General features: G+C 32.5%; 1 protein-coding gene across 1 annotated transcript; it reads right to left on the minus strand.

Moving 5' to 3' along the window:
* Positions 1-573: 573 nt before the first annotated feature.
* LOC109019941 (myosin-binding protein 3-like) lies at positions 574-4,620 on the minus strand. The gene is made up of 4 exons (XM_019002333.2): positions 3,089-4,620; positions 2,812-2,997; positions 1,330-2,727; positions 574-1,241 (listed from the first exon to the last, which is right to left on the minus strand). The coding sequence occupies exons 1-3, from the start codon at positions 4,470-4,472 to the stop codon at positions 1,364-1,366; spliced, it is 2,934 nt and encodes a 977-aa protein (XP_018857878.2). The 5' UTR covers positions 4,473-4,620; the 3' UTR covers positions 574-1,241; positions 1,330-1,363.
* Positions 4,621-13,326: the final 8,706 nt, after the last annotated feature.

Raw genomic sequence — 13,326 nt, forward strand, 5'->3', positions numbered from 1 at the left:
TGGAGAAGTAAGTTTTTTTGTAAATTTTTCTCAAGTACGAATAGCATTTTTCATCTATACATATATGGTCTTGCCGTGGTTGGTATGATGATTTGGTAAAAATGTCTGTTGCAATGTGTATGTGGTTGCTTTGTACTGGTATATAATAATGTGTTGCCTCTTTCTTTAGTGGTTGCATTAAGTTCAAGAGGCTATGCATTTGCCTTTTGAATTAGGGATGTGAAATGGACAGTTCAGCATTTTCATGTGGATGTATATGTGCTACTAACAAAGTGAATCCATTTCCCTCCATCAATTGCCCTATTATAGGCTTATAGCATCTGCATGCAGGAGGAAATAACCCAACTGCCCTTTTTGTTTTTGGTATCTCATCTTTTTCGCACTTGATTTGGTTGGTTTCTACCTACCAAGAGTTGTTTTTGCTTAAAGCAAAATGCATTGTGAAAGCAAACTTTGCTTCTTATTCTCAATACATTATTTTATGTATGTTTTGTCAGTGTCTTACATCCAACTCAGATAAGATATATAGATGGAAAAAAATAAATAAATTTCAAGAAAAGTTGATGATAGCACTGGCTTTATATGCAGTGGGAAAATGAAAATACACTCAGCTTTATATACATACAAATGGATATATGCAATGCAAGTATACAAGGTAACTCAGCTATGCCCCTCGATGATGATAAACAAGCCTCATATGGAAAGATGAGAGGGAGAATAAAGGGGTTGCTTACTCCTTTTCCTTCTCCCAAAAGATTTGAAGAAAAAAATAATGAGAAAAAGAGTGGCCTAGCTCTAAACTGTCTAGATAAACTAATGCTATGTACCTGGCACTGACATCTTTTGTTGGATCTCTCCAGCTTTGCTAGCCAAGCCTTTCCTCACAACATACAAATGACAGGGTGGATTTTTTAACATCAGTAGCCTACACACAAACAAGTACCCATCACCCTCCTTTCCCTCAAAAGGTGGGTGATGGGCACTCCCCACAAAAATTTGGGTTTACTTTGGACACAAAAACTGGGAAAAGATAAAAAAGAAAAAAAGGCAGACTTAAGAGTTGTAGTCCACCTACGACACCATCATGTATACCATACCAGGAACCTCCCTTCTTGGGAGACTTGCACTGAATTTTGGCTGGGAATGCTAAGGTGCATTAATGCCATGTATCATTAAGCAGCCCAAGGTTGGCGCTTCTTTGTCCTGATTTGCAGGTGTCAATGAACTCCAAAAAGGGAAAGCTGTATTTACCAAGTGCACAAAATTATCAACAACTGATATTCCAAAATTGATTTTTGGAGGAAACGAGCAAAAGTCACAGCATGGTACCTGTAATCTTCATGGTGTATAGTTAAGCTCAAAGTCAATACAAAGCACCATCCCCCATCTTCTTGAAGCGGAGTTCCACACTCCTAAGGTCTCGAAGATGTTCTAGAATATCTTGGAGAAGATCTAGCCCCTTATCTCCTTTGCTCAAGGAGCCGACACAATGCTTTAGAAACTCCCTATCTGCCTCAAGTGCTTGTAGCCTCTCATACACGTGATCTACCTCCTCTTCAATAGCAAGCTTCTTCTCCAATTCAAACTTGCTGTCCAATGATTTTTGCGATGCAACAGGACTAAACCCTTGCTCATGTCCGTTTGCCAAAGCATCTTCACCATCTGTAACAATTGAATCAAAAAGGGGAAGAAGCCTCTTTGGCTTTGACCATTTGATTCTTGTCTCTTGATGATGCTTTCCATTCATTTCTTTTGAATGACCATTTTCAACAACATTTGCTTCACTGTCAGAACCTGAGTTATTATGGTATCCATTTCCATTCTCTTGGAAGGAATGCTCATACGGTTTGACATCCTCAAAATGTTGTTCCTCCTCATCACTCAATATGAAAAGCTTCTCTTCCAATTCCTTGAGCTGCTGTAGAATTGATAGCCTCTCTTCCTCAAAGTTCAACAGGGACTCCTCCAAGTATAGAACCGCATTGGTAGGAGTGTTTAGGCTGCTACTTTCTTGATTGCCATAGAAACTATCTTCTTCCTTTGCTTCGTGGTTCAAATCAACAGATAGTGCATCACTATCATCCACATTACTACAAGAAGCAGAGCTTCTTGTACTACTACCTCTTCTCCTTGACATAATCATTTTTTCTCTGGCCTCATAATCCTGGACCTTTTTACGATATATTTCCAGCTCCTTTTCCAGCTCTTGCTTCTCCTTTTCCCTTTTCATCATAAGATCATTCAAAAGCTGCAAAGCTTCCTGGTCATACTCAGATTGCTCATCCATCATTCTCTGATATTGCAATGCTTCCATTTGCATTGCTGCTTTCTCTTCCTGAAGCCTATTTATCATTGCCATTGTCTGGTTGGCTGCCACTGCAGAAGAACTTCTTTCTTCTTCTAGTTCCCCATATAAAGCATACAAAGCCTTCCTTTCAGCTTTCAACGCTGATTTTAATTTCTCAATGGTCAGTTCACCACCTTCTATCTCACTAATGACACTTCCATCCAATGACTCTTCTGTTCCTGATTCTTTACTCCCAAGCATTAATAATCTATGGTGCAAGTGATGCAAACTATCCACAGAAGTAGGCGTATCAGGAACTTTTTCTTCCTCAATCTCATTAAGCTTCGAACATAAAGATACATCCATGTTTATGTCTTGCTTAGTAGTTTCAACTGAACAGGTTTTGAAGTCGAAAATCACTTCTTCAGCTAACTGGGAACCTAACATAAGAATACCACATTATCAAATACAAACCGTAACTAATCCAATTTCTAAAGTTGGTTCTACAAGAAATTTAAGCTTACCATTATCATCATCGGCATGATATATGACTGAGCTGGTGGAAAGATCTGCCACTTGTCCGGGTTCATATGATGGAAGAACCTCTTGGGGTAAAGCCTCATCAAGTGGTTCCTGATCAGGAATCTCTGTCCCTATTGAGATCTCTGCATCGAATTCGCTGCTCTGCACTTGAAGTCCTTCTTCAGAAGCTGCGTGTGATGGAAAACATTAGAACTATCTCTATACACTGAAAACAGATAATTAAATGCAGTTGAAATGAAATTAAACAAATAGGAGTACCTAGATGAGCATCTGAATCCATTTCTCTTGCAGTTTCTGTTGTTGGTTGATCCTCATGATCGTCATCATCTGATGGCGTTTGAGTTGCTTGAGTAATAGCAACTTGTTCATACTCTTCGCTCCACAAATCCAGTAAATTTCCTTGTGTACACAATACGGAGTTACTCTCAGTCTTAACCATAACTACGGATTCGAGTGCTGCAAACTTAGGCTCCTCCATGCTCTTATGGGCTGAAAGTAATGCCACAGTCTCTCCTGCACTGTGCCAATTCTCCACCACCGGTTCAGAGTGTTCCTCAACATGCATATCAAAATCCAAAATAACATCTTGATTCTCACAATTACCTTGATCTTCCACCTGATATCTGGGTTGAAATTCGTCTTCGGTGGCAGCAGAGCCAATCAATTCTACCGGAATCAATCTACAATCTTCACGATCAATGAAAAACTCGAGATGCTGAGGCCGAATTTCATTGGACGTGTCGGTGTCCTTACTGAAAGTGACATGAGCCGCGGTCTGATCACAAGAACGATCATCCAAGGAAACCTTAAAATTCTCTTCCTTTATGGGTTCTCGCTCTTTTTCTATAAACATGTCCGATCTGTCGTCTTCGTCTGCTCCCGATTCCTTGCAGCCAAAGTCACATACAGAACATTTATCCTCAGCCTCTCTTTTTTCGGAACCGCCATCAGTGATAACTTCAGAAATGATCTGAATTTCCCTCTTTTCACCAATACTCTGATCATGTTCACAAATATTAGTTCCGGAATCTGATCTGCTTTGATCCGAAGGATCGCCTTCATTAGTTTGCGTATCAACGGGTGTTTCCGCAATCATGTTCTGTTTCTTGGAGTAATCGAAATCCTCCCAAGAAGGCTTAATCAATATACAAGGAGAGTAGAATTTGCTGCCCAAGCTCACATCACAGCAAGAGCACTTCAAATTCTCCTCCCCATTTTCGCCACCACTCTGAATGAAACCAATCTTATTCATCCATGGAAAGAAAGCAAACCTCTTTGACAATTCTGAACAGTCAGGTTGCGATGGAGATGAGCAACCCTCGCACATATCTTGCGATTGGACAAGTTTCCGATGATTCGAGCAGTAACCCAGTTTGGAAATCTCGGAGGCATGAGCTTCACAAACAAGATCTCTATAAGAAGTTTTACTCTTTCCAGGCTCCAATATATGATCAAGCCTAGAACACCATAAGCAGGGCCTCTTAAGGCCAAAGTAATCTGCGAATTTCAGGATCAGGTAAGAGAAAAGAGAATTAAGGAGAAGAAGGACGATCAGAATCCATTCTAGGATGGCATAGATGAGAAAAATTGTGATTCTGTTGGTGTTTCTGTGCAACATGGTTGCAAACTTGTTGGTTGCCATTGTTGTTGCTCTGTTCTTGGAATGTACGGAGAGAGGAGAATATCAGAAGGGAGAGAGAGAGAGAGAGAGAGAGAGAGAGAGAGAGAGAGTGAATAAGATAAAAAAGAGAAGCGTTTGAAACAAGATGTGGAACTGTTCTAACAGAGAGAGAGAGAGAGAGAGCAGAAGAAATGTAGATTGGGGAGTGGTTTTATTTAGACGGATAAAGTGAAAAAATTCTATACATTATATTATTATTTTATTTTTATTTTATTAAATATAATTTGACATATTTATTATTATTAAATAATAAAATTTTTTTTTATTATTTAATAACAATAAATGTGTTATATATCACTTAATATTATTAAAATAAAATAAAAATATAATGTATAGCATTTTTCGATGAAGTGGACGACCAAAGGAGACTATAATCGTTTAGGGTGCTGCCGACTTGCCGAGGAACTGGGGGACCTTGTCGAAAGTCGATCAGGGGATAGAGTTAACATTGTATCCAAACACCCAGTCTTGGTTTCTCCTCCTGCCATGCCATGCCAGCTCCACTCCATCCCCCCAACAAAAAAATGGGGGTGGGATGGCCTACCATTACCATATACCAATGAGTTTGTGGGCCATTCTCAAAGTAAAATGTGGGGCCCCCTTTTAAAAGATACAGATACATAGATGCTTGAGATAATGATGCAAGTTTATATTCCATGTTGGACTGCTCATCTGTTCGCTTTAAAAACTCCCCTTCTCAAGAAGATTATACAATAGCCATTTTAATGGCTTGGCAGGGTTACATTTTGAAGGTATGAATTAAATGGTTTCAGGTTCTTCACATGTGATGCCAATGCCTATTTAGGATTTGATTGGATAAAAAAACGATTTTATCTCATTATTATAATTTTTTAAAATTTTCACATAAAATATAATAAATAATTTAATTTTTTTAAATTAAAAAAATAATATTATTAAAAAATAATATTTTATTCAACTCATCTAAAATTATTTTATCTCATCTCATTATTTAAACGAAAAGAAAACACTACTAAAAAAACCCCACAATTGATAGAATTTCTTCTTTTTTTTTTAATTTTTTTACATATTTTTTTACTAAGGAAAACTATATATATATATATATATATTAAAAAAATAAAAAAGAATCAGTTCAATCCTCTAACAAATGAGGGTCCACCTACATAGGGTTGGATTTAGGGCTGGGGCTGCACCGACCCATTGCCTTTCCACTTGTCATTTTTCAAATTTCAAATATCCTAATTATTGTTTTCATGAATGAAGTCCAGCAATTTCTTCTACCAAATAGAGTTTAGCTTTTGAAAAAAAATATATATATATATATATATATATTATATAGTACATGTACTAACTTACATATGTAATTGAGTGTCACCATATTTATGTAGCCCCCATCCCATCCTTTTGAGAGGAATCTTGCTTTTGCTTTTCTCAAGTTTGTAGATTTATAAATTTTTCGTATTTGTCCCACCAGTTTCTAACTCTGATTCCATTCCGGGTTACTTAATTCATTTAAAAAATATATTTTTTTTAAAAGAAGATGGTATCCCATTTTTATTCATAACCTTTGTAAGGGGTTTTCCATCCTAGTGGGGTTGAGAATAGTAACTAAGAGAACAAGAATTAAAAGCTCAGTCTAGAACAAATAAAGTCTCCAACTCGACTCATGGGTAGACTTCTCTGGACGTAACCTACATAAGAGATCGCGATGTAAGGGATGAGATTCATCGACCTAGAGACCTCTCAAATAGTATCCAATTGTTGAGTGTCTGCCCAGGTGGTGGGCATAATATGCGAGGGACCCCCGATTCTCTGACAGAAGAGACATCAACGGACCACTAAAGACACAAGCAGGGAGAGGAAAATCGAAAAATCACGTCGCATTAATGGTACCACTATCCTAATTACACGCCACATTAATGACATCGTCGCAAAGCCATGCCATATCAAAAGACTCTGATAAAGGGAACAGTACGAATGACATGTACTCCATGGGGGCAGACACGATCTGTCCTCCCAGACTTATAGTATAAATATCAAGTCTCAGATACGAGAAAACTATTTTTAATCCCTATATTCTCTTATTTATTTACAAACTTTCAAGAGAATTTACTAACTTTGATATCAGAAACTCTCTAGCCCGCTCTCTCCGAACTACCTATTTTCCATCTTTTGTAAGTCTAAATTCTGAATATCTGAGTTGCCCAAGACTTGATCTAAATGTGTGTGAAACACGATATTAACAACCTTCATTTTTAATAAAATAATAATAATAATAATAATAATAATAATAATAATAAAAAGACCCTTAGAGATTACAAAAACTCCAAAACCAAACCTAAAAAAAAAGCTCTATCTCAGTACACTTATTTTGGCCTCTTTTCCTCTCTTCTACTTTTGCTACAGTAGCCACCGATCGAAGAGATTTTTAAACAACTTTTTTTTTACTGTAATTTTGTATGATTAATGGCAGTAAGATTCTTTTTAAAAAAAAAAAAAAAATTAAGGAACCTTTCGAACAATGAGATGAAAGTTTTTAAGGGCTAAAAACCCGAATTTAATTTAAAGCAACACTATCTTTAGTGATGGACATGAAAGCTTAGCCTTCTTTCAAAAGCTTATTTAGAATTTATGTCACGTTTTGGCTTTCACTTTATGTTTCTTTAAGCTTGAAAATTGTTGACCAAGAGAATAATCTCCTTCACACAAAAATCCAAATTAAAATTTGCCTAAAAAAAAAAAAGAAAATGGCCCTTAGATATCTAATAATTTATCTTTCAATTTTGCAAAGCATTAATTTTTTTAGAATTTTTTGAAGATAAATTAATTAGATATTGATACAATCTCAATCATCGAAGAATAATGCTACTTTGTCCACTCATTTTGACTGTTCATATATTTATTTATTTTTTATTTTTTTAATACTTACTGATTAAGAAAATTACTATTAATGTATTGATATTTTTTTAATTTTTAAAAATATTAAAAAAATATGAAAATCAAAAAAATAAAAATTATGAATTTTGCCTATGGCCAGCGATCATTGTTGGGAGGCAACCTAGCATTACCCATCATTGAATGGTCTAAAGGGTTTTTTTTTTTCGCCCCACATAAGCTCCTAATTTCCAAGCTTGACAATTTCAAATTTGACGCCTATGAACACATCATAAATTATTATTTTTTTTCTTTTCTTTTCTTTTTCAAAAAGAAAAAGTATTATTGTTTGTGCCTTCCTTCTACTCAATTAGACAGGGTCCACACCACAATTATGCATTAAAAAAAAAAAAAAGAGGGAAAAAAAAAACAATGTGGACAACAGGGCATGGCGTGGTTACAAAGACATGATCATCCTACAAAACCAACTATAAATTAAACATAAAGTATATTTGGCTAATCGTGTACAATAATCATACCATGGACCCTATTTTCATTTTCAATGATAACCATTGAAACCTTGATTTTAAGCATCCATTTAAAAATAGGAAAAATAAAGAGAATTAAAGAAATGGACCATATTTGTTCTCTCATTTTTTTTTTTTTTTTTTTAATGTGTGTTTTAAGGGGCGGCCGTTAAATGTAATGGCTAAATTCTCCATTTAAAGATACCATATTATATAAATATATATATTTCTATAAAAGGAGTGTAGGGATAAAGCATCAAATCAGATCTTATTTCAGTTGGGATAAGCTTGAGTTAGTTGAACAGTCCACATCTATGGAAATCAACCATCCGTACCGCCAAAGAAAGGATAAAATAGACTATCTAAATCACCATTGTCTTCTACAAAATAAATAAATAAATAGTCCTATGAATTTTTTGTTTTTGCAAGATTATTTTTTGGTGCTCGAATGAGAGTGAAACCTACATAAATATGACGATAAAACATCAACTAAGAAGTTTGATGTATAAAAAAATGCGATCGAGAACAAGTGCAATTGGATTCTAAGCGAAATATTATTATTCTTCATATTGACATAATTAATTGGAGTAATTCTATATACAATCATGAAATGCATAAATACCGTGTAATCGTTTTGAAAAATAGTGAAATTTTTTATTAAAAAATTAATTTTTTTATGTGAGTCCCATATTTTATTCATTTTTTTCAAAACGATTACGCAACGATTATACAATTTATAGTTGTAAATATCTTTTCTCAATTAATTATATCAATTAATGTGTTTATTTTAAAGTGACTTTAGTTTGTTTGGATAGTGAGATGAGATGAGATGAGATAATTTTAGATGAGTTGAATAAAATATTGTTATAACATTATTTTTTAATATTATTATTTTTTTAAGATTTGAAAAAACTTGAATTGTTTATTATATTTTATATAATAATTTAAGAATATTATAATGATGAGATGAGATAATATGGGTTGAAAGTGTTTTTGAATTCAAACGGAGTCTGCTTAGTTTGGATACCAAAATCATCTTATCTTATCATTACAATTTTATAATTTTCACAAATTTTCACATAAAATACAATAAACATTTCAACTTTTTCAAATCTCAAAATAATAATAATATTAAAAAAAATATTCTAACAATATTTTAACTTTCATATAAAATCATCTCATTTCATCTCGATATCCAAATCCCACCTAAATTAATACCTCATAACATTATTTAAAAATATTTGTCGTATCATTAAAAATAATAAAATCTATAATGTTGAATAATGGGGTTGGACATGTGCAAGGCTTTGTAACACGGATGGTAAAACATCATGATGTCTCTGGCAACACTTCTTCCATTCCCATTATTTTTATCTACATGATCTCCAGCTTCCAACTACTTAGAAAACAGGAACATGTACACTACTTGATATTCATCTGTTTTGTTGAATTTAAAATTTAGTGATTTAGAGAATGTACTGATACAAGTTTTTGTTAAGTATTGTTTTTTTTTTTTTATACCATTTTTTTTATTGGGCAAGATATATTTTATTAAAAAAAAGTGTGGACGAGTGTGAAAAGTCCAAATAATTATAATTAATAGTGTCTAAGATAATATTTAAAAGATTAATTACATTTTACCCCTTCGAACTTTTACTCAATTCACAATGTGCTTCCGAAACTAATAATTGCATCAAAGTGGACCCTTTAACTTTCAAAACTTCTCAATCCCCTCATTTTGTCTACCAACAGTGTCAAATCTAACGAAAATTCAATATAAAGATGTAATTTTTATTTAATTTATTACCATTTACCATATAAAATATAACATAATATATGCTATCAATTAATAATAAATCATTAATCATTAACCATATATAAAATAATTTTATACCTAAGTTGCAAGCAAGTATGAATAATCTATGTACATAATGAAATTATTTGATATTCATTAACCATATATAAATTAATAAAAAAAAAATTTAATGATTTATTATTTATTACTAATTGATAACATATATTATTTTATATTTTATATAGTCAATGATAATAAATTAGATAAAAATTATATCTATGAGTAGCACGTATAGTGAATTTTCATTAGATTTAACGCTGCTGGTAGACGGAAGGGAGAGATTGGGAAGATTTGAAAGTTTGAGGTTCCACTTTGATGCAATTATTAGTTTCGGAAACATATTATGAATTGAATTAAAGTTCAAAAGGACAGAATATAATTAAGTCATATTTAAAATATGAATTGATAATGGATGAAATAGTCTTTGAAACCAAAAGGTACCATAAACAAACCTAAAACTAATGATCTAAAGATTAACAAATATATATATATATATATATATATATATGTTAAATACTTTAGTTACAAAAAATTTCATAAAAATTAACTCACAAGTAGACATAGTGGCACGTTAAATTGTAAAATTATTTTTATTATAAAGTAAATTTAATAGATTACATGCAATCACGTTAATTTATAAATTTATTTTTATAAAAAAAATTTGTAGCTGACTTACATTAAGAGCACTCTTATTGGATTAGCCAAAGTTAAATGACAGTTTTAATAAATGTAGGAGAAATTTGACTTTTGACTATTCTATTCACATAAATCTCTACATTGGAATAACTATTTTTTCATTATATAATAATAAAATAATGAATAACTAATGAATAACTAATAATTTCAAAAATATTTAATTTTTTTGATTATTAATTTATTTAATTTTATCATATTTTACTATTCTACTTATTATATATTAATTAATAATCATGTTCTTATTAAATTAATATATCACTAAATCAAATTAATATATTAATTGTGATAAAATATGTGATAGAAAGAAAGTGAGAGAGAAATAATTAATAAAATATATATTTGATATATGTACAGTAACCTTTAAATTTTAAAAAAAAATTTTAAAGTCACTATAGCCAAATTCTAAATATTTAAAATTTGACTAATTTAATGTTAATATATTTTATTTTTTAATAATTAAATACTCATTAAATTTAACTTTTAATTAATTCAATAAAAATACTCTAACAGGGTGTGAAAAATAATGGTATACGAGGAACCTAGTAGAAATCATAAAGCTAGTAAATATAACATATAATAGGTAGGGAAAAGGGGGGAAAAAAAAAACAAACCTAAATGGGTGTGCGCTAGTAATGATGTGGTTTGAGAGCCTTTTCTCTTTTCTGCCTCCTCTCTCATGCACTCATCAACCTTCTCCTTTTTGCCTGATCCTCTACCCTCAAGCTGTCTCACCTCATCTTGGGCTCACTAATTTTACCTTTTTTTGTTTTGTACGATTCACGTCCTTCTTTTCTTTTTTTTTTAACTTACTTTGGCAACCACTTGCAGAGACGAAGCATGGGAGGTAGGGCCCTTTACTTTACCCCAAGCCATGTAAAATGTATGGAAACGTACAGTGTTTTGACAAATTTTCATTGATGTATGGTCCCTAGCTCCCATCGACAAGGCCCCTAGCAAGTATGGCTGGCTTCTTCTTTGTCGGCATGTACTATTATTATATGAGCAACGATATGCAATAGTTTTTACAACGTTTTTCATAATATATTATGTATACTGAGGTTATTTTTATAAAATAGTATTACTTTTATATGATATTTTATAATAATATCTCTCATTTTAAAATATGATTGTAAAATTTATTGTGAAAAATATTGTGTGTTTATCATTTTTCCTATTATATTGCTAGTGCTGATATGCCATGGTAGCCTAATTCTATTGATAGCCTTCACTTGTGGTGGAAGAAAATCGTAATTACAACCAATCACCTTAGGGTTACAAAAATCCCAAAACCCATACAGCAAAAATCTTAACTATAAGACCAACATACAAATATCCCATAAATTAAGAAAAAAACCACAAGAAAACCAATACAAAACAAGAGACAAAAAACAACCTGCATGGAAACGTCAGTGCACAGTAATAAAATAAAATGCCAAAATAAAACAAATGCAGCTAATCACTTACCTCATTGTGATATCCGCTTATACGACAATCCAATTCTGTCCATGCGAATAAGGCCTCTTAACTTACTAGGCAGTGAATATTTGCTATCATTCCAATTCATATTTAAACCCATAGCACCTTACTTTGCAAGAAAGTCAGTCACTGCATTTTCTTCTCGAAAGATATGACTAATTTTATATTCTATGCATCCAAGACAAGTCTGAATATCTTCTCAAAAGTCCTTAAGATATCAAATATTACACTTTGTTCTAGTAACTCATCTAACAAGAACTTTGAGAGTTTGTCTCGATATGAACTCGATAAAAATCAAGCTGACAACACCTCTTAACCCTTCCCGGTAAACTTCTCATCTCAACAAAATTATTAGAATCCTCACGCAAAAAAACTGAGTAAACTTCTCATCTCACTCATGTTTAAGTATGTGTCGATAAAAAAGTGATCAATTTTAATTATTTATATAGGAGGATAAGTTGTTTAATAATGTTTTAAATAAATTTAGAAGAGTTCAGAGAGAGAAAAATAGTCATTTATTAATACTTTCGCCGCACATTCTTTTACTTTTGCTGTTGTGTTTGGACGTTGAAGTGAGTTGAGTTGAGTTGAGTTGAGATGATAAAATATTGTTAGAATACTATTTTTTAATATTATTATTATTTTAGAATTTGAAAAATTTGAATTATTTATTATATTTTGTATTGGAATTTGAAAAAATTATAATGATAAATTGAGATGAGTTGAGATGAGTTTGAGATCCAAACGAAGCCTAAGTGTACATTTGGATTTGGGTGTGGACAAGCAGACGGTACCTCGCACCGCGCGCAGTTGTAGGGTGCTAGATGCTTCTTGTTGGTGCACTTGACACTTGGCACAAAGATCAGATTTCGGAGTGAACTTGACCATTATTTTTTAAATGATTAGGATTCAAGATCTAATTACTATATCATACAAACACAATTGAGGAGAAAAAGTTTTTACACTTTTCTTCTCAATTTTACGTTCTCTTCCATTGTTCTCTATTAGTGATCATTATAATTCTTTGCCAAAACCATAAATCTTTTGATATTCTGATTTGATTTCGTTAAGTGCAATTCATCAACATAATTTTTTGGTTGATCCACTTTTACCACTTAATCCAAATTGGAAATTTGTATGATTGAAGCAAAAGTCTAATTTCACTTCCTTTCAATTTTCCTAACATATATTATTTATTACATTTAGGAGAGATGTCTTATAACCTATTCTAGCTACCAAATAGATGATCTGTATGAAGATTAAAAGAGGCATGATTCAACAGCTGCAGGATGCAAATTCTGGTAACTCAAACGATTCTATTAAAGAGCTCCAAAAAGAGGTCAATGACATATTGGAAGGGGAGGAAATGAAATGGAGATAGAGGACCAAGCAAATGTGGCTTAGAGAT

Source organism: Juglans regia, chromosome 13 (assembly GCF_001411555.2).
Source record: "Juglans regia cultivar Chandler chromosome 13, Walnut 2.0, whole genome shotgun sequence".
Lineage (NCBI taxonomy): Eukaryota > Viridiplantae > Streptophyta > Magnoliopsida > Fagales > Juglandaceae > Juglans > Juglans regia.

Bases quoted from the DNA above. Each gene is read 5' to 3' on its own strand.
- LOC109019941 (XM_019002333.2), bottom strand. From the start codon at position 4,472: ATGGCAACCAACAAGTTTGCAACCATGTTGCACAGAAACACCAACAGA. The intron at 2,998-3,088 runs GTACTCCTATTT...CATCACACGCAG, and splicing joins GGATTCAGATGCTCATCTAG to CTTCTGAAGAAGGACTTCAA. The intron at 2,728-2,811 runs GTAAGCTTAAAT...TTCTTATGTTAG, and splicing joins TCATGCCGATGATGATAATG to GTTCCCAGTTAGCTGAAGAA.